Genomic DNA, 18,738 nt, shown 5'->3' with positions numbered 1-18,738 from the left:
CTTCAGAGATATTTTACTCATAAGAATTTCTAAGGGTGCCAATAATTGTGGCCAACATGTATTGGGGAAAAACATTTATTTCATAATGTGAGTTTCCCCTCCACTTTCAATTGTTTTACTTCGATTAATTTTTTGAATGAAAGATCAAAGTGATAAACATTGCAGATTTATTTTCACAGCCGCCTTTGCTCATATTTACTAAGGGTGCTAATATTTGTGGAGGGCACTGTATATATTAAACTTTTAAAACAACAAAAATGTTAAGTTTAATATTTATTATTATTATTATTATTGGGTCACTTCCTGGTTGTGTTCCTTAGATGTGCAAGCTGTCAAAGGAAATGCTATGAGCAGAGATTGTATCTTATTCTTTATTTTTTTATGATACCTAATACTGATCTACCCATCTGCCCTGCAAACACTTTTAATTTTCGTGTTATCTTAATGCATAATTTCCCTGTGGACGGAATAATGCAATATTCATGAAACCATGAGTGCGGCCTTGAAAACAACAAAAACTGCATGAGCAAAACACACAAATCCAGAATTGCTGTGTTCTTATGATTGCATCCAACCCAGCTTAAACTCCCAGATATTGCTTTTACATCATGATGACTTCAAAGGAGATACATTGATAGTAGAAGGTCATTGTGACGAGCAGGGCGGGCGAGAGCCGTGAGGGAACGGCGCGAGGCCGGTGACGCGAGTGATAATGAGCGTCACCTGCGAGGCGTGCCGGCCTCGAGTCTCTCACGGAGGAGCTCCGGAGGCATAAAAGGAGGAGCGACATCAGTGAAGGACGAGAGAGGACCAGGCCTGGACTTTATGTTATGTTTTATTATGTTTGTGTGGCCGGCAGACGTCCGCGAGGGTCTGTCGGCATTACTTTCGTTTTGTTCTTTGCTTATTTTGAATTAAACTTTTGTTGAACGTTCGCCGGTTCCCGCCTCCTTCTTCCCACATTTACTGACCTCGTTACATTGGTGCCGAAACCCGGGAGGAAGGAGGGACATGCTGTCGAAGAGCCCTTGCTGCTGAGGGGGATCGCGGTGCTGCGGAGTTCGGGCAGCGCGGGAGTGTGTGTAGACCGCGAGAGGCTGCCCGAGGCGGTGGTGCTGGAGCCTTGTGAAAGGTGGGACGGAGACCCGGATGCCGTGCTCCTGGGACGAGGTGGGGTGGCTGCCGTCCTGGACCTGGAGGGAGCGGAGGAGTCGCCGCCGTCTGCCGTGGGCCGGAGCCTGCTGCCGTCCGCCATGAAGGGGAGGAGCAGGGGACGGGGGACTCGCTGCCGGCTGCCCTCAGTCGGAGGAGCCATCGCCGGCCGCCAGGAGGCGGTCGAGGATCGGGCCGTCCACCGAGCGTCCAGTGCCACCGCATGGCACCGCGAGGAAGAGCCTCCCGGCTGGCTGAGGACCGGGCGGCAGTGTGTCTGGGAACCGGATCAAGAATTTTTTTTTTTCTTTCTTTTTCCTCTCTCCCCTCTCTCGTCCTGTCGCTCCCTTGCTTCCGTCTCCTTTCTCTCGTCTCGTCTGTCCTTACCCCCAGGTGCTGCGGCCGCCGAGACAGGCCCCGGGGGGGAGTAAGCGCAGTCGCAGGAGTACCCCCCGGCCTGCGAGGGGCGTTGGGGGTATGTGACGAGCAGGGCGGGCGAGAGCCGTGAGGGAACGGCGCGAGGCCGGTGACGCGAGTGATAATGAGCGTCACCTGCGAGACGTGCCGGCCTCGAGTCTCTCACGGAGGAGCTCCGGAGGCATAAAAGGAGGAGCGACATCAGTGAAGGACGAGAGAGGACCAGGCCTGGACTTTATGTTATGTTTTATTATGTTTGTGTGGCCGGCAGACGTCCGCGAGGGTCTGTCGGCATTACTTTCGTTTTGTTCTTTGCTTATTTTGAATTAAACTTTTGTTGAACGTTCGCCGGTTCCCGCCTCCTTCTTCCCACATTTACTGACCTCGTTACAGTCATTAATGCAGAAGTGCTGTGTTAAGAGCTGATTGATTTATTTTAAGATCTGAGAGATGTTGAGAGACATTGACATCTCTGTCTCCTTGACATCCAAACTTATCTGTTTGTTTTATCATTTAAGAGTTGTATTCTTTTACCTCAAAGTCATGTGTTTTTCCATGTGAACGCATAACTCCTTCAAACACCTGCTTTTCTTTGCTTAAAGTGATTTTATTTGATAAATATATGCATAAATCTCAGTATGATATATTCAAGTAGAATGCGAAATCTTCACATCTTTGACATACCTTGTTGTATGATGAGCGAGTGTTGGCATGGATCCATTGTGTTCAAGCAGTATGATCAAGCAGAGGCTTCTGTTAGAATGAATGTGGGTGAAGAATTTATCTAACAGTGTGTTATGTATTATTAATTCAAAATTTGTGAGCTATACTTCCAATTTGAACAATTTCAGACCAGTCTCAACTTAAAGAATTTTAAATATTTAAATACAAAGCTTGTTTCAGTGCAGTGTGTCATCAATATTCATGAGCTAGCCTGAAAGAGGTTATGAGCGCCATTGCATTCATGAACTGTTGAGCAGCGTGCAACAGTAGTATTCTGTGGGGATTTTTATTATTTCTATTTGACTAGTAAAAGAGACACCAGAGCTCTTCTCCATCTGTCCTACTTTGTCCCAGCTGGAGCTAGGACTCACATCTGGGACATCTTAAACCCAGATCAAACTCTGCTACTATACAATCTAGTGTCCTTTTTTTTTTTTTTTTTTTTTTTTTTTTTACAGCACATTTAGTCCACGCATTTAATGTGTCCTTTGTTTAATGCATATTTTAAGCTGTTTTCCCCAGACTTCAGTGCAAATCTCTCTAATGCTGCAATGTTACTATGTGCAATCCAGATCTCTGTTTAGTGAGAGAATGAGATCATCACATGCTCTTTTCTGAGATACTTATTGAGACACGGGACAAAAACGCCCCATTCTCATTTTGAAATTAATCAGAAAAGTGGTATTTTAGTATTTTTATTATTAATATTGTGAAAAATATTAATATTAACAATATTTTAGTATATTTACTAATATTTAGTATTTATTAATATTTTAATAAATATTTAGTATTTATTTATATTTTGAATTTGCTTTTATTTTTATATTTGATATTTTAGTAATTATAGTACTTAGTTGTTCATCTAATATTTTTTATGCATTATTTCAAATAATTTGATTGTTAATTTTAGTGCTGTCACATGATTAATCATGATTAATCGCATCCAAAATAAAGGTTTGTGTTTACATAATATGTGTACGCAGTTTGTATATTTATATTTATACATACACACAACATACATTTATGTATATATATATATATATATATATATATATATATATATATATATATATATATGTGTGTGTGTGTGTAAATATTTTATATTTAAATATATTTTTGTTAAATATATACATGCATGTGTGTATATATATATATATATATATATATATATATATTTCCATGACCATACACATCATTATCCTATTGTGTTGATGTACTAAATTACAGAAAGGGAAATTTTGTGGGGGGAAAAATCATTGAAAACATAAGTGAAGTCTCCATAATAAACATTTATTTTCTCAGTTCTTGTTTTGTCCCAATTTAATCACAAAAGAGGAGCATAATGTCACACACAGAATTTACAGAGACAGACCTGAAATTAAAACAAGAGCTTAAATCAGAGTTTTATGCTTATCCAGAAATATTCCCTCTTGCCCATGTGCAAGACCTAAAGGAAAGACTACAATGAATCTCTCTCTGTTCCTGTGCAAGGGATTACCCATGTGACTCTTTTAATGTCAGTAAAGCCAGCTGGTCATACACTCTCAATCCTGCATGCGGGATTGTGGCACATCTGCATGTGATTTCTTTTATGTTAGCATGCGTGACTTGTTTTCCCCAGAACATTTGCTGTCCAGCTCACCTGGTCTCGCTTAACGGTCACACGGAGGCAGCGCTCACTCCACAGGGGGCAGTCGGCGGTTTCCAAGGCGGCCTGGAAGATGTAAACTCATGGTCTATCTCTTTTGCTTCTCTTTTTGTGTGTGTGTCATTCCATTAAGAATGTTTAAGCCCAAATTCTTAAGAATTGTTTTTTTGCTAAATCCACATTTTGCAATCTTCTAGCAAAGTTTAAATGTGGCTGAAATATGACCTCTGGTGGCCTTTAAGCTTAGATGGAATATAGGGCCATAGAAGAGTGCTAAATGTTAACCACAATCAAACTGGATGTGTTTTTCTTTTTTTTAGGGTCATCAAACAGCCTTGCACCGGGCAGCTGTTGTGGGAAACCATGACACCATCTCTGCCCTCATCCATGGAGGCTGTGCACTTGATCTACAAGACAAGGTCTGTTCATTTGCAATCTGAAAATTGTTACATTAGCTGGAAAAAAACAAAAACAAAAACTGTTAGACCTATGGCTATATTACACTCTTGTGGAATTGCTTTTGCCTACTGAAAAACTATTTATTTGTGGTCAAATCAATGCTATAGAATCTGATTTTCTTTCATCAGGAAGGAAACACTGCTTTGCATGAGGTATCATGGCATGGCTTCAGCACATGTGTAAAGCTACTGGTCAAAGCTGGTGCTGATGTCCAAGTGAAGAACAAAGTAAGTTGAATTCATGTGCATTATTTTCAAGGATTTTTTTAAAATGCATATACAGTATCCACTAAAAGTTTATCAGTTTACTGTAGATCAACTAAAAGCTATCAGATATGGTCTAAACCAGGTGAAAACTCAACATTTTGAAAACCAGAGATGTTCTGTTAAATCTCTTTCAGCGGACTCTGATTAATGGTCATTGTACAGTCCATAAATGCAATGATTTATTTTGCATTATTATTTTATTTTTTAAGGCAGGAAACACTCCTCTACATCTAGCCTGTCAGAATGGACATTCCCAGACCGCTCGAGTGCTGCTGCTTGGTGGAGCTATGCCTGACAGCAAAAACAATGCATGTTCACTCTTTTAAAATCATTACAATTTATTATTAATGATTATATATAAATTGCAATGTGACAGTAAAAAGTTTTAAAACCTGAAAAACAAGAGGAATCATTTCTTTCCTTCCAGGCAGGTGACACATGTTTGCACATTTCTGCACGCTACAATCACTTGTCCATGATTAAGATCCTCTTGGGTTCTTTCTGCTCTGTGGCTGAGAAAAACCAGGTCAGATCCTCATTCAGTTTGTTATGCTATTTGTTATGCTACTGCTGTGTCCTAATTTCAAAATTATTTTGTCTATTAAGTTAATAGGCAATTACTCTATAAGATGTCAAAAGATGACAAAATTACATAAGTGTTTATTGATGATGTATTATATTAAACTTCAACAAACCATAAGAAACTGGCACACAACGAAAAATTCAGAGACAGATGAAAACATTAAAGAGCCTTTGTCTGCTTTATACTCCAAGATTGTGGTTTAGATTACAGCAGCCTTCCCCTGTTAATTCCATATACAATTACAGATTTTTTTTGGTCATAATCTTGAGGAAAATTGACATATTTTTCAGACAGGAGACACTGCGCTCCATGTCGCTGCTTCTCTAAATCACAAGAAAGCTGTCAGTCTGTTACTGGAAGCAGGAGCTGATGCAAACATCAGAAACAATGTAAGTCATGTAATTTCATGATAGGTCTGAATATTGTATGGTCATTATTAAAATTAGTTATAATGTAGGTGTCTGCGGCTGGATAATGCTACAGCTAAACTATCACTATTGCACCTTTGACCGTGGCATTTAGCCTGACAGTAAACTGCTTTGGATGACAACTAAATCACAACTACTTACATGCTAAACTATCAACAGACAGGCCACACTGCTCTTGATAAAGCCCAAGACAATAACAACCGAGATTTGGCTATTCTTCTAGCAAAATCTAATCAGGTAAGTAATGTTATGACATTTAAAGATTTTCCATTTAGAAGCAGTTCATTGTCCCATCAGACTTACTCTTTTTTTGGTAAAACATTACATGAACACTTGATTCGCTCCTGAATAAATCAGTGCTATTGAACGAACCTGTTTAATGAATGATTCAATGACTCATAAAGGCAGTCTCTTGATTCATTTTTGAACAAATCGGTTGACAAATAAATAATTTGACTCAATCATAAACACAGTCATGTGCTGCCACCTAAGGTGCATTCATGCTATTTCAACTTCATGTCCTCAGAGCTTGTAAAGCATAGTTATGCAAGCTTGTTTCTGCCACTAAAAAAAAAAAAAAAAAAAAAAAAGATTTATTGAAAAAAAAAATTATCTCAAAATTCTGACTTTTTCTTAGAATTGTGAGATTTAAACTCGGCAATTGCAAGTTATAAAGTCAGAATTGCGAGATATAAATTCACAATTCTAACATTTTTTCTTGCAACTGCAAGATTTTATCATGCAATTCTGACTTTATTCTCAGAATTGCGAGATATAAACTCACAATTGCAAGTTATAAAGTCAGAATTGTGAGATATAAACTCACAATAGCTTCTTATGATATATAAACGCAGTTCTGACTTTCGAACTTTCAATTCTGATTATACTGTCATGGAATGGTTGTAGGGAGATCCTTTGGAAGACTTTTAATCAAATGACAATACAACCAGGAGAGTAAATTACAACCAAAAACACCATCAAACAACATCAACGCAAGATGAAGAACAGACGGAAACTGAGGGCTTATATACAAAGGAAACAGAGCAGCTAATGAGGCTAATTAAAGGTGCCCTAGAATTAAATATTGAATTTATATTGGCATAGTTGAATAACAAGAGTTCAGTACATGGAAAAGACATACACTGAGTTTCAAACTCCATTGTTTCCTCCTTCTTATATAAATCTCATTTGTTTAAAAAACCTCAGAAGAACAGGCGAATCTCAACATAACACCGACTGTTACGTAACAGTCGGGGTGTACGCCCCAATATTTTCATATGCCAGCCATGATCGAGGCATTACACAAGGGCAGAATGTCTGGATGTGCACAGCTGAATCATTAGACTAGTTAAGCAAGCAAGAACAATAACGAAAAATGGCAGATGGAGCAATAATAACTGACATGATCCATGATAACATGATATTTTTAGTGATATTTGTGAATTGTCTTTCTAAATGTTTCATTAGCATGTTGCTAATGTACTGTTAAATGTGGTTAAAGTTACCATCGTTTATTACTGTATTAATGGAGACAAGAGCCGTCGCTATTTTCATTTTTAAACACTTGCAGTCTGTATAATGCATAAACACAACTTCATTCTTTATAAATCTCTCCAACAGTGTGTAATGTTAGCTTTAGCCAAGCAACATAGCCTCAAACTCATACAGAATCAAATGTAATACATCCAAATAAATACTATACTTACATGATCCGATGTATGCAAGCAGCATGCATGACGAACATCTTGTAAAGATCCATTTTGAGGGTTATATTAGCTGTGTAAACTGTGTTTATGTTGTTCAAGGCAAGCACGAGCTCCGGGGAGGGAGAGCACGAGAATTAAAGGGGCCGCAACCTATATATCGGTGCATAGTTAATGATGCCCCAAAATAGGCAGTTAAAGAAATTTAAAAAAAAAAAATCTATGGGGTATTTTGAGCTGAAACTTCACAGACACATTCAGGGGACACCTTAGACTTATATTACATCTTTTAAAAAGAAGTTCTAGGGCACCTTTAAGACACACCTGAACTGAGGACACTTATCAAATCAGTAACCTAGGATACAAACAGGGAGAGAAAGAAGGGGAACTCAATTAATTAACAAACTGAAAACAAACCTAGAAACTCAGACTTGAACAAAACAAGAAAACAGATCAAAGAACAAACTATAAACATGCACAAATAAACCAAACATGTGACAGTACCCTCCCCCTCCTCGAAAGCGTGTCCTCGCGCCGTAATACATCCGAGGGGTGGGAGGGTGGGTACCCTGGAGGCTAACAAGGGAAGTCTTGGGCAGAACAGGAAGCCTCCAAGGCAGAGCCGGCAGTTCAGGGGGGCACCAGAGCTGTGATGGTTCAGGAAGCCAGGGTGGTGCTGGCAGCTCAGGGGGCCACTGGGGCGGCGCTGGTGCCTCCGAGGGGGCCATGGAAGTACAGGGTAGGCCAGGAGGGATTCCGGACAACTTTCTGGAGCGGACTCTGGAGAACATATGGGACCGGGCTCTGGAGAACATTGACACTGGAGCAGACTCTGGGGCTGGAGGAGACACTGGAGTGAACTCAGGGGCTGGAGCCAAATCTGGGCTCCAAGACATCCCCTCATACTCCACCAATACTCCTACTCCTACATGCATGGCTGCCACGACGGGACGAGACTCAGGAATGCCGGCCATGATGGGACAAGACTCAGGAATGGAGGCCGTGACGGAACAAGTCTCTGGAATGGCGCCATGCTGGGACAAAGCTCTGGAATGGCAGCCATTTTGGGACAAGGCTCTGGAATAGCGGTCATGACGGGATGAGGCACTGGAACAGTGGCCATTTATGAGACGAGGCTCTGGAATGGCAGCGGACATCTTGGGATGAGACTCTGGAAGGGTGACCTGCAGGCTCGCGTGAGATGCGGCCTGAATTTTCCCTGGGCTGAGGACTGGGATGGTCTTAGGGAGGCAGACTTCAGCGCTGACCTGACAGATGTAAACGGTGGGTCTGCAACTTTGGCCCCCAGGTCAGTGCTGTCAGAAACCCAGTTTCAGACATGGGGAAACACAGGAGAGCAGGAATGGACAGATGATACCCTTGGTATGTGGTATATGGAGGGCACCAGCATGGGATGAGCTGGTGAGGCCAAGTGTGTTTTAGAGGGGGCTGGATGAGGAAGACTCTCCTTTTCTTTAACTTGTTCTACTTCAAAATTTGAACTATTTAAATAGAGAACGAAATTTATCGACTCGACTAAAGAGAAATAACAAGCTGGATCATCATAACGAATTGTATCCTTATCCAGTCCCATCCGTGCTGAGGGAGGTGTCAAGAGGTGACCCTTTGATATTTTTTGGGTAACAGCCACTAGATGGCGCTCCAGTGGCACGGCCGCCATTATGGGGTGAAAATACTAACTGGACCATAGAATCCTTCACATCTTAAGCCCCGGGTATACTTCGCTTTCCGTGCCCGGATTCGTCACGTGCGCAGTCGCATCCGCACATCTTTCAAAATATACTAAACCAAGGATGCGTGCAGATGATGAGTTCGACACATGCGCAGTGCAATTTTTTCTATACTATTACCAGACATCAGGCGTTTCTCAATGTTAAGGATACTTCCTTGGCAGGACTGGTCCTTCCAAGTCACTTCCTTCAGAGGCTGCAAAAGTTGTGAGGCACAAACGAAAAGGTGAAACATGTCCGTTTAGCACATGTTTACATAGAAAACAATGAAAGAGTAGCGCAGTGGAAGGCAAAAACATTCTGTGTGAACGACCCCTAACCAGTTTCAAAGACTGAAACAAAGTGTTATATAAACTATAATATAATGAAATATATACGGTAAAGATTTAGCTTGTGAATAATTTTTGTGTAGTCAGAATAAACGCTTACTTTTGAATGGTCATGCTTTGTGCCCTCAAATAGTGTAGTTACTGCATGTACCAGCAGGAGCTAACAGAACTATGTTTAACCATCTAAACTGTCAGTAGATATAATATATATGATATATTACATCAATAACTTCTCTAAATCAAATTGTATGTCCCTATTCAGGTCCAGAGGTTTGCTCGTGGAAAGACAGTGAGAAAAAGAAGAGATGTGTTGCGGGCCCAGAAGAGATCTCAGTCCCTCCCCAGAGCTCAATCCTCCCGAGAGAAGGTGGAACGTTCAGATAAGATTCACCAATCTAGAATGACATCTGCGCTGCCGCAGATTCATCATTTGCAATGTGATTGGGGTCTAGAGGGCAGTCAGAAGAAAATGTCACATGACTACTAAGCTTCCATAACCCTAAAAGAGATCAGAGGTGATGTGATTGTTTTTGTCTAAAAATCCCTCTCACTCTGAGCACTGCCATCATTGTGCAGGACTGTACTGAAGTGGCTGAAGACACAAACAACAGCGATCAAGTATTTCACACGATACAACCTGAACAGAACACAGCAACTCTGAGCCCCTGCACGAGGAGAAAGATCAGGAGTCCGAGAAGGAAGGTAGTGATATTAAATTAATATCATTATTAATTATACCTATTATAATTATTGAATACTATAATATATCATACTATGTACCACGTAAGGGATGACGTAAAGTAATAATATACGGTGATGTTAGAGAGGTTTATTTTGCAATAATGCTGACATGCTGATTGTATAATATTGTCATTTAGATGGCTTAATAACTTAAACAACTGAAGTTATGCTTTATTTGTTATCCTTTAGTTATCCATTAAAACAATTTACAGATCATTACAAAAATTCCAGAGAGCTATATATTAAACTATATCTACTGTAAATAGTAAAAGAAACCTATTTCTTTATGATCTGAATTACTTTTATTGGCATAACCTAATATAATCAGGTTGATTCAATATATATATTTTGTCTTAAAGGGTTAGTTCATACGGAAGAGGATTAGGGCCAAGCAATAAAAAAAAAATCAAACCATCTCGAGATTAAAGTTGTTAAATTTCGAGAAAAAAGTAGAGATAAAATTTTGAGAATAAACTCGTTAAATTACGAATTTATGTTACGACTTTTTTCTCGTAACATTTTATCTCAAATTTTTACGAATTTGTTATGTTACGACTTTTTTCTTGTAACATTTTATCTCAAATTTTTTCTTGAAATTTAACCAGTTTTTTCTCGTAATTTAACGAGTTTATTCTCAACATTTTATCTTCGACTTTTTTCTTGAAATTTAACGAGTTTTTTCTCGTAATTTAAGGAGTTTATTCTCAACATTTTATCTTGACTTTTTTCTCGAAATTTAATGACATTTTTCTCATAATTTAACGAATTTGTTCTCGTAATTTAACAACTTTTTTCTCGTAATTTAATGACTTTATTCTCAACATTTTATCTCGACTTTTTTCTTGAAATGTAACGAGTTTTTTCTCGTAATTTAACGAGTTTATTCTCAACATTTTATCTCGACTTTTTTCTCGAAATTTAACGACATTTTTCTCATAATTTAACGAATTTGTTCTCATAATTTAACGACTTTTTTCTCGTAATTTAATGACTTTATTCTCAACATTTTATCTCGATTTAAATCGACTTTATTCTCAACATTTTATCTCGACTTTTTTCTCGAAATGTAACAAGTTTTTTCTCGTAATTTAATGAGTTTATTCTCAACATTTTATCTCGACTTTTTTCTCGAAATGTAACAAGTTTTTTTCTCGTAATTTAACGAGTTTATTCTCAACATTTTATCTCGACTTTTTTCTCGAAATGTAACAAGTTTTTTCTAGTAATTTAACGACTTTATTCTCAACATTTTTTCTCGACTTTTTTCTCGAAATTTAACAAGTTTTTCTCGTAATTTAATGACTTTATTCTCAACATTTTATCTCGACTTTTATCTCGACTTTTTTCTCGAAATGTAACAAGTTTTTTCTCGTAATTTAATGACTTTATTCTCAACATTTTATCTCGACTTTTTTCTCGAAATGTAACAAGTTTTTTCTAGTAATTTAACAAGTTTATTCTCAACATTTTATCTCGACTTTTTTCTCGAAATGTAACAAGTTTTTTCTCGTAATTTAACGACTTTATTCTCAACATTTTTTCTCGACTTTTTTCTCGAAATTTAACAAGTTTTTTCTCGTAATTTAATGACTTTATTCTCAACATTTTATCTCGACTTTTATCTCGACTTTTTTCTCGAAATGTAACAAGTTTTTTCTTGTAATTTAATGACTTTATTCTCAACATTTTATCTCGACTTTTTTCTCGAAATTTAACAAGTTTTTTCTCGTAATTTAATGAGTTTATTCTCAACATTTTATTTCAACTTTTTTCTCGAAATTTAACGTGTTTTTTCTCGTAATTTAATGAGTTTATTCTCAACATTTTATTTCGACTTTTTTCTCGAAATTTAACGAGTTTTTTCTCGAAATTTAACAACTTTAATCTCGAGATGGTTTTATTTTTTTATTATTGCTTGGCCCTAATCCTCTTAATTAAATTTTGGGTAAATTCACCCAAAAATGACATTTCTGTCATTAATTACTCACCCTCATGTCGTGCCAAACCCACAAAACCTTTGTTCATCTTCGGAACACAAATTAAGATATTTTTGATGAAATCCGAGGGTTTCTGAAAGTAAGAAATTTAATTTTAGGGTGAACTAACCCTCTATATCCAGTTTTTTAGTTACCTGATAAAATATTTTCTATACCGTACAGCTCTTTCACATGAACACTTGAAATAGTACAACTGCTCTAAATAATAAAGTTTTTCCTATTAAAAAAGTTGGAACATGTATCCTGGAGAGAGTATCAGCTCCATGAGAGAGGATCTTCATTCCAGAGAGTGAAACACAGCAGCCCCAGCTCTCAGGAGGAAGATCAAACTCCGGGAAAAGCCTATCAGCTTTATACACTATACAGAGACAAAGATGGACAGATAAAGCAGGTAAACTCTACATTAGAGCTAAAGTGCAATGCATTTGTTTGTTTTAAACCTCTTAAATAGTGACTGTCTGCAAACAGGCTCCTGCAAACAACTGTCATTGTAAGCCCCTCATTAAAACGCTGGAGAATAAGCTGAAAGCCACAAAGATGGAGATGAGGTCAGAAATTCACACTCTCCAAGAGGAGATGAACTGCAGGCTCGGCAGAATAGAGCAAAAACACAAGCATCAGGTTTGTCTTTTTTTTAGGTTTTCTAACTTTTTCACTTTTTTTTGTTTACTTTTTCCCTTGTAACTCACTGCCGTCTTTTGAGACAAAACATATAATATGTACATACATACTGTTCAAAAGTATGGTGAAAATGGTAAAAAAAAAATTAAGTTTTACTCACCAAAGCTACATTTATTAAATAAAAAATACAGTAAAGACTGTAATATTGTGAAATATTATTACAATTTAAAATAATTGTTTTTTTTATTCTAATATATTTTAAAATCTAATTTATTCCTGTGATGCAAAGCTGAATTTTCAGTCTTCAGTGTCACATGATCCTTCAGAAATCATTATAATATGCTGATTTGATGCTCAAGAATCGTATTATCAGTTTTGAAAACAATTTTGATGATCAGTATTTTTGTGGAAACCTTGATCCTTTTTTTCAGGATTCTTTGATGAATAGAAAGTTCAAATAACAGCATTTATTTGAAATAGAAATATGTTGTATCATTATAAATGTCTTTACTCTCACTTTTGATCAATTTAATGCATCTTTGCTAAATACAAGTATGTATTTTTATTTATTTATTTAATTTATTTTAAAGTCTTCCTGCACCAAACTTGTGAACAGTAGTATATAAAAAAGCAACTTATTGTGATTTGGAATTTTCAATTTTTCAATTTTATTGAAAAATTTAGATAAGTAGTACCATTTAATAGCTTAGATTAAAAAAGACTTGATCATGGTTGTTTTTTTAGTGCATGGTTCATTATTGTAGATTTCTTTGTAATCCCTATGGATAAAGTAAATTGGAAAAACACTTCCAAAAGCAATGAAAACATGGGTATTAGAGACTTAGATCTCTTCCTGTTCAGATTAAAGTGCTTGAGAAGCTCACGGAGGAGCGTGTGTCGGCTGAGAGGATGGAGTGTCATTATCGAATCAATCAGAGGGCCACACTGGAGCACATGGAGGGCGAGAGAAAACAGGTACATCAGCTCTATAGAGAAGAGATGCAAGACCACTATTGCATCAGTCTAGACATGATTAATCAAACTGATTTCGCTCTGTTTTTATTTTTCAAGCAGTTAGCTGCTACCAACGCTGTAAAAAGCTGGTGCATGTCTAAGATTCAGGATTTTGAGCTGCAAAAGCCTGTCGAGACACAATACTACAAACTCCTGCGCTCTCCATCGCTGGATCAGTCTCTGGTGGAGTCAGACCCCGAGGGTCTTCCGCTGCTGTCGCTCGTCTCTGAGGAGAGCTCCAGCTCACTGGCCACCTACGTCAATGTGTTACCCAGCCCAGGAGCAGCTCCTAACACTGATGTGAAAAGTCTTGAGTTTGGGAGGAGATATTTTGAGATGAAGCTGAATGGTTCTTCAGGTTAAAAAAATAAAAAAAAAAAGAATATTTTTATCAGTATCATTATTTCTAGTAAAATATCTAAACATCCTTAAAATCATTTGTACATTTAACTAAGAAGCATATTGCATTTATTAAATATAATATATAAAAAAATGATGTTTTTATTAAATGTTATCTATCTATCTATCTATCTATAAAAAAAATGTGTATATATATATAGTCCAAAAGTTTGGAACCACTAAGATTTTTAATGTTTTTAAAAGAACTGGCCTCCCCAACCTACATTTATTTAATTAAAAATACAGTAAAAAACAGTCATATTAATAAATATTAATACAATTTAAAATGACTGTGTACTATTTAAATGTAGGAAAAAGTTGTTCCTGTGATGCAAAGCTGAATTATGAGCATCGAAACTCCAGTCTTCAGTGTCACATGATCCTTCAGAAATCATTCTAATATGAATTGCTGCTCAATAAACATTTATGACCATGTTGAAAACAGTTGTGTACTTTTTTTTTCAGGATTCCTTGATGAATAGAAAGTTCAAAATAAGGTTCATTTATCTGAAATACAAAGCTTCTTGTTGACTTATACAGCTACCGTTTCAAAAGTCTGGGGTCAGTAAGAATTTTATATTTTTATTTTTTTGAAAAGAAATTAAAGAAATGAATACTTTTATTCAGCAAGGATGCATTAAATCAATCAAAAGTGGCAGTAAAGACATTTATAATGTTACAAAAGATTAGATTTCAGATAAACACTGTTCTTTTGAACTTTCTATTCATCAAATAATCCTGAAAAAAAATATTGTACACAAATATTTTGTACAATTGTACACATTAAATGTTTCTTGAGCAGCAGATCAGCATATTAGAATGATTTCTGAAGGATCATGTGACACTGAAGACTGGAGTAATGATGCTGAAAATTCAGCTTTGCCATCACAGGAATAAATTACTTTGTGAAATATATTCAAATAGAAAACAGTTATTTTAAATTGTAATAATATTTCACAATATTACTGTTTTTTACTGTATTTTTAATTAAATAAATGTAGCCTTGGTGAGCAGACGAAACTTCTTTTAAAAACATTAAATAGATCTTAGATGGTTCCAAACTTTTGGACTAGTACTAGATAGATAGATAGATAGATATTGATTGATTGATTGATTGATTGATTGATTGATTGACTGACTAAAGTATCTTTCCATATTCACACAGATGATTATCTTAACCTGACAGCTCCTTCCATGGTTAAACACCAGCCTCTTTCACGGAAGATGGCGACTGCTGACCCCAAGTGGTATCGAGCTGAACTGCAGGAGATTGATGTCTCAAAGTCCAGGTCAGACAAGAGGGATGAACTCTGTGACAGCAGTGCCACTAGTAGCCTGTCCACATCCAGCAAGCAATTCAATGACAGCGATACAGAACCAGCACTCGGCCCTGCCTGGAAACACAGCAGGCACCTGAAGGATAGGATTAAAGCACACCACACTCAAACCCAGCAGTGCGGCACCATGAAGACCCTGGAGGTGTTTTCCCAGCGGCCCGTGGAGGTCACCTTCACTCAAGAGCGGGCAAACTTGCACGCCATGGAGGTGACGCAGCGTTTCTTTGATACGGTTTCCACGCAGCTGGAACGCTGGTATGAAAGGAAGATCCAGGAAGCGCAGATGGTGTCTGAACAGAAAGCTCTGCAGGATAGAGAAGATCTACTGGAGAAGATCAACACGCTAGAGGAAGAGTTACAGAGGCTTCGCACTAACACTAAAACCAACTCTTGACACATGTAATGATTCTTGTCAAAATGAAACTTTGATTTGGAAACAGTTCCATACATTTTAAATGAGTTCTGCATCCCTGTGTTTTACTATAGTACAATAAAACTCTACTTTAAAGTTCACTCTACCACAGTTAACATACCTGGATTCCACTTGATATGAAAGTTGTGGCAATATAAACTAGATTGGAGCTTTGCTAACTGTGGTAGAGTAAACTTTAAAGTAGAGTTTTATTGTACTATAGTAAAACACAGGGATGCAGAACTCGTTTAAAATGTATGGAACTGTTTCCAAATCAAGGTTTAATTTTGACAGGAATCGTTATATGTAGCTTGTGGTACTTTTTTGAGACCACAATGCCCTGTTACCTGATTAAGTATATCTTTGCTCAGTGTTTAGTAGAGGAGAAAAAAAAATCTGTTATGGAATAATAAAATTCTGTCATCATTTACTCACCATCTTTGTGACTATCTCTCATAACAGGGTTGAAAAAGATTCAGAATTGAAAAATTGGCTTCCTTTTATTGAGCTGGAATGTGACTTGGATTGGCCACAGCCTACAGGAAGTTCATATGGGATTTAAATTGCAATGACAGGGAGAAGAAATCAAAACAGGGAGAAGAAATCAAAACAGGTAATGCATTCTGGGAAATGAAGTGTTGTGACTCTCCGGAAAAAAAATATTTTAAGTAAATGCAAATTTCTATAGGTGGTATTTCATAGATTTAATTTTCTATTCAATGAAAGTTAATAAGGACTGCTCTATCAAAAGAATAAATAGATATATACATACAAATATAAACAATATAAATAATATAAGTAATATATATTGAGTATAATGATTTCTGAAGGATCATGAGACACTGAAGACATGCGTAATGGTGCTAAAAATTCAGCTTTGCCATCACAGGAATAAATTATGAATATTTAATTATTAATTAAATTCTAAAATATATTAAAAAATGAAAGTTTTTTTAAAATCATAATTATATATAATACAATATTACTGTTTGTACTGTATTTTTGATTAAAGCCTCAATGACCATAAGATACTTTATTTCAAAGACGTACTGTAAACTTAACCAACCCCGAACAGTAGTGTGTGTATGTGTTTTATATATATATATATGTATATATATATATATATATATATATATATATATATATTATACTGGATGGCATCAGGGTGAGTAAAAATGTAAAAATTTTCATATTTGTATAAACTATTACTTTAAATGTGACTACATTATCTTCACTCCAACAATATGGACTTGTAGCTTGTGTGGATTGCAATAGTTAAGATATTTTTTTTTATTTACCCTAGATAGAATTACTGTAAGTTAGATACTTGTTGTTGTAAAGTATGACATATCGTTCATTTCTTCAGTCTGTGTACCTGTACATACAAAATATAAATAAAATGTTGTAATTAAATTGCAGTGTTAGCAGTTTAACTTGAGAATAAAGAGAAATGTATGCAAAGAATGCAGTATTTATTGTCGTGATTGATGATACATGTGAAAGTTATTAAAAGTTTGGCGAGGCAAATGTTGTATAACAGGTCATGATCCGCCATGACCTCTGCAGCACAACATTTCTGTTTTGCAGGGGTCTAACAGATCGCATAATCATCCTATATATAGATATAGTGTATGATTTCATTAGTGAATCTCCTCATTTCATACTTTTCATTAAGAATTTATATCTTTTCCACTAAATAATTAATTGTCTGTAATAAATCTGAGGTTGAAAACTATGTAATACTTTGAAACTCAAGTACAAGACAATACTAAACTAAAATAAATAAATAAATAAAAAATACAATCTTCGAAGTCTTATGTTATTTTTAGATGTTTAAGGGAATGCTATTCACGTTCTGTTCGTTACCTCGTTCACACCCAAAATCTGTTCTCGGTAAATATCCGCAGGCATGACAGAATCTCATTATCTCCAAACAGTCAGATCTGGGCTGCACGAGTCTGTATTGATTGAAATGGATCAGAGTGAAGTAATCTATCAGCATGGTGGACGGCCATCCAACTGCCTCCATCCATTTTCGAACTCCCGCCCCAACAACAAAATGTTTTTACACTTCAATAAAAACAAAACGCTGTTACATTGTTACCAATTTTTATTTTTTAATATTTAAATTGGCAAAGAAAAAACAAAGGAAAATATATACTGTAAAATTAATGACTTGGCTCTCTGAAATACTTGATTGTGATTGGTCAATATGGAATTCAGCTGACAAAAATTACTCTAAACTGTATATCAGAGCATTGTGCCTGGCAACCAGTCTTTCACACTGTGCAACCTTGATGTCTCTTTTATCACTTTGCATTTTGTTCTTTTTTTTTTTTTAGGGCCCAAGCCCAGAGGAGCAAAGGGCCCTTTTGTTCTCCTTGGGTAATTTTTTTTTTTTAACTTACGGGCACTTTTGGGTCCCTTATCATGCTCAAAAACTCTTGAAACTTTGCACAAATGTTGGAACCATTGTCCATCAGGACATTGTATTTGAGGGGCTCTGCACACCCCTTTTCACCCACAGTAACCAAACTTCATACAGTTATAGAGCTCATCAGCACAAACAATTTTCACACTCTGATTTTGATGAAACTTCAGCTGTGTGTTCGTTGTAGTTACTATTGTGAGTCAAAGTCATAGTGCCACTAACTGGCAGCAAAAAGTGTCACTTTCAATGTGCTTTGAAATCCCCCTCTTATTTTTACCCGATTTGCTTCAGTCTTCATAGAATAATGTCAAGACATTGTAGATGTAG

At 36.7% G+C, this 18,738-nt stretch overlaps 1 protein-coding gene across 1 annotated transcript; it reads left to right on the top strand.

Annotated features, from left to right (window-relative positions):
- Window positions 1-3,568: 3,568 nt before the first annotated feature.
- ankrd6a (ankyrin repeat domain 6a) lies at window positions 3,569-16,000 on the top strand. Its single transcript, XM_048190728.1, has 14 exons — window positions 3,569-4,026; window positions 4,261-4,359; window positions 4,528-4,626; window positions 4,875-4,973; window positions 5,093-5,191; window positions 5,539-5,637; window positions 5,836-5,913; window positions 9,722-9,826; window positions 10,036-10,161; window positions 12,427-12,588; window positions 12,666-12,818; window positions 13,680-13,793; window positions 13,890-14,190; window positions 15,397-16,000. The coding sequence occupies exons 1-14, from the start codon at window positions 4,024-4,026 to the stop codon at window positions 15,960-15,962; spliced, it is 2,103 nt and encodes a 700-aa protein (XP_048046685.1). The 5' UTR covers window positions 3,569-4,023; the 3' UTR covers window positions 15,963-16,000.
- The last annotated feature ends 2,738 nt before the right edge of the window (window positions 16,001-18,738 follow it).

Source organism: Megalobrama amblycephala, linkage group LG5, assembly GCF_018812025.1.
Source record: "Megalobrama amblycephala isolate DHTTF-2021 linkage group LG5, ASM1881202v1, whole genome shotgun sequence".
In the NCBI taxonomy this organism is placed as follows: Eukaryota; Metazoa; Chordata; class Actinopteri; order Cypriniformes; family Xenocyprididae; genus Megalobrama; species Megalobrama amblycephala.
The sequence above is the reverse complement of the archived record's forward strand: the minus strand, read 5'-3'. Positions and strand labels throughout refer to the sequence as shown.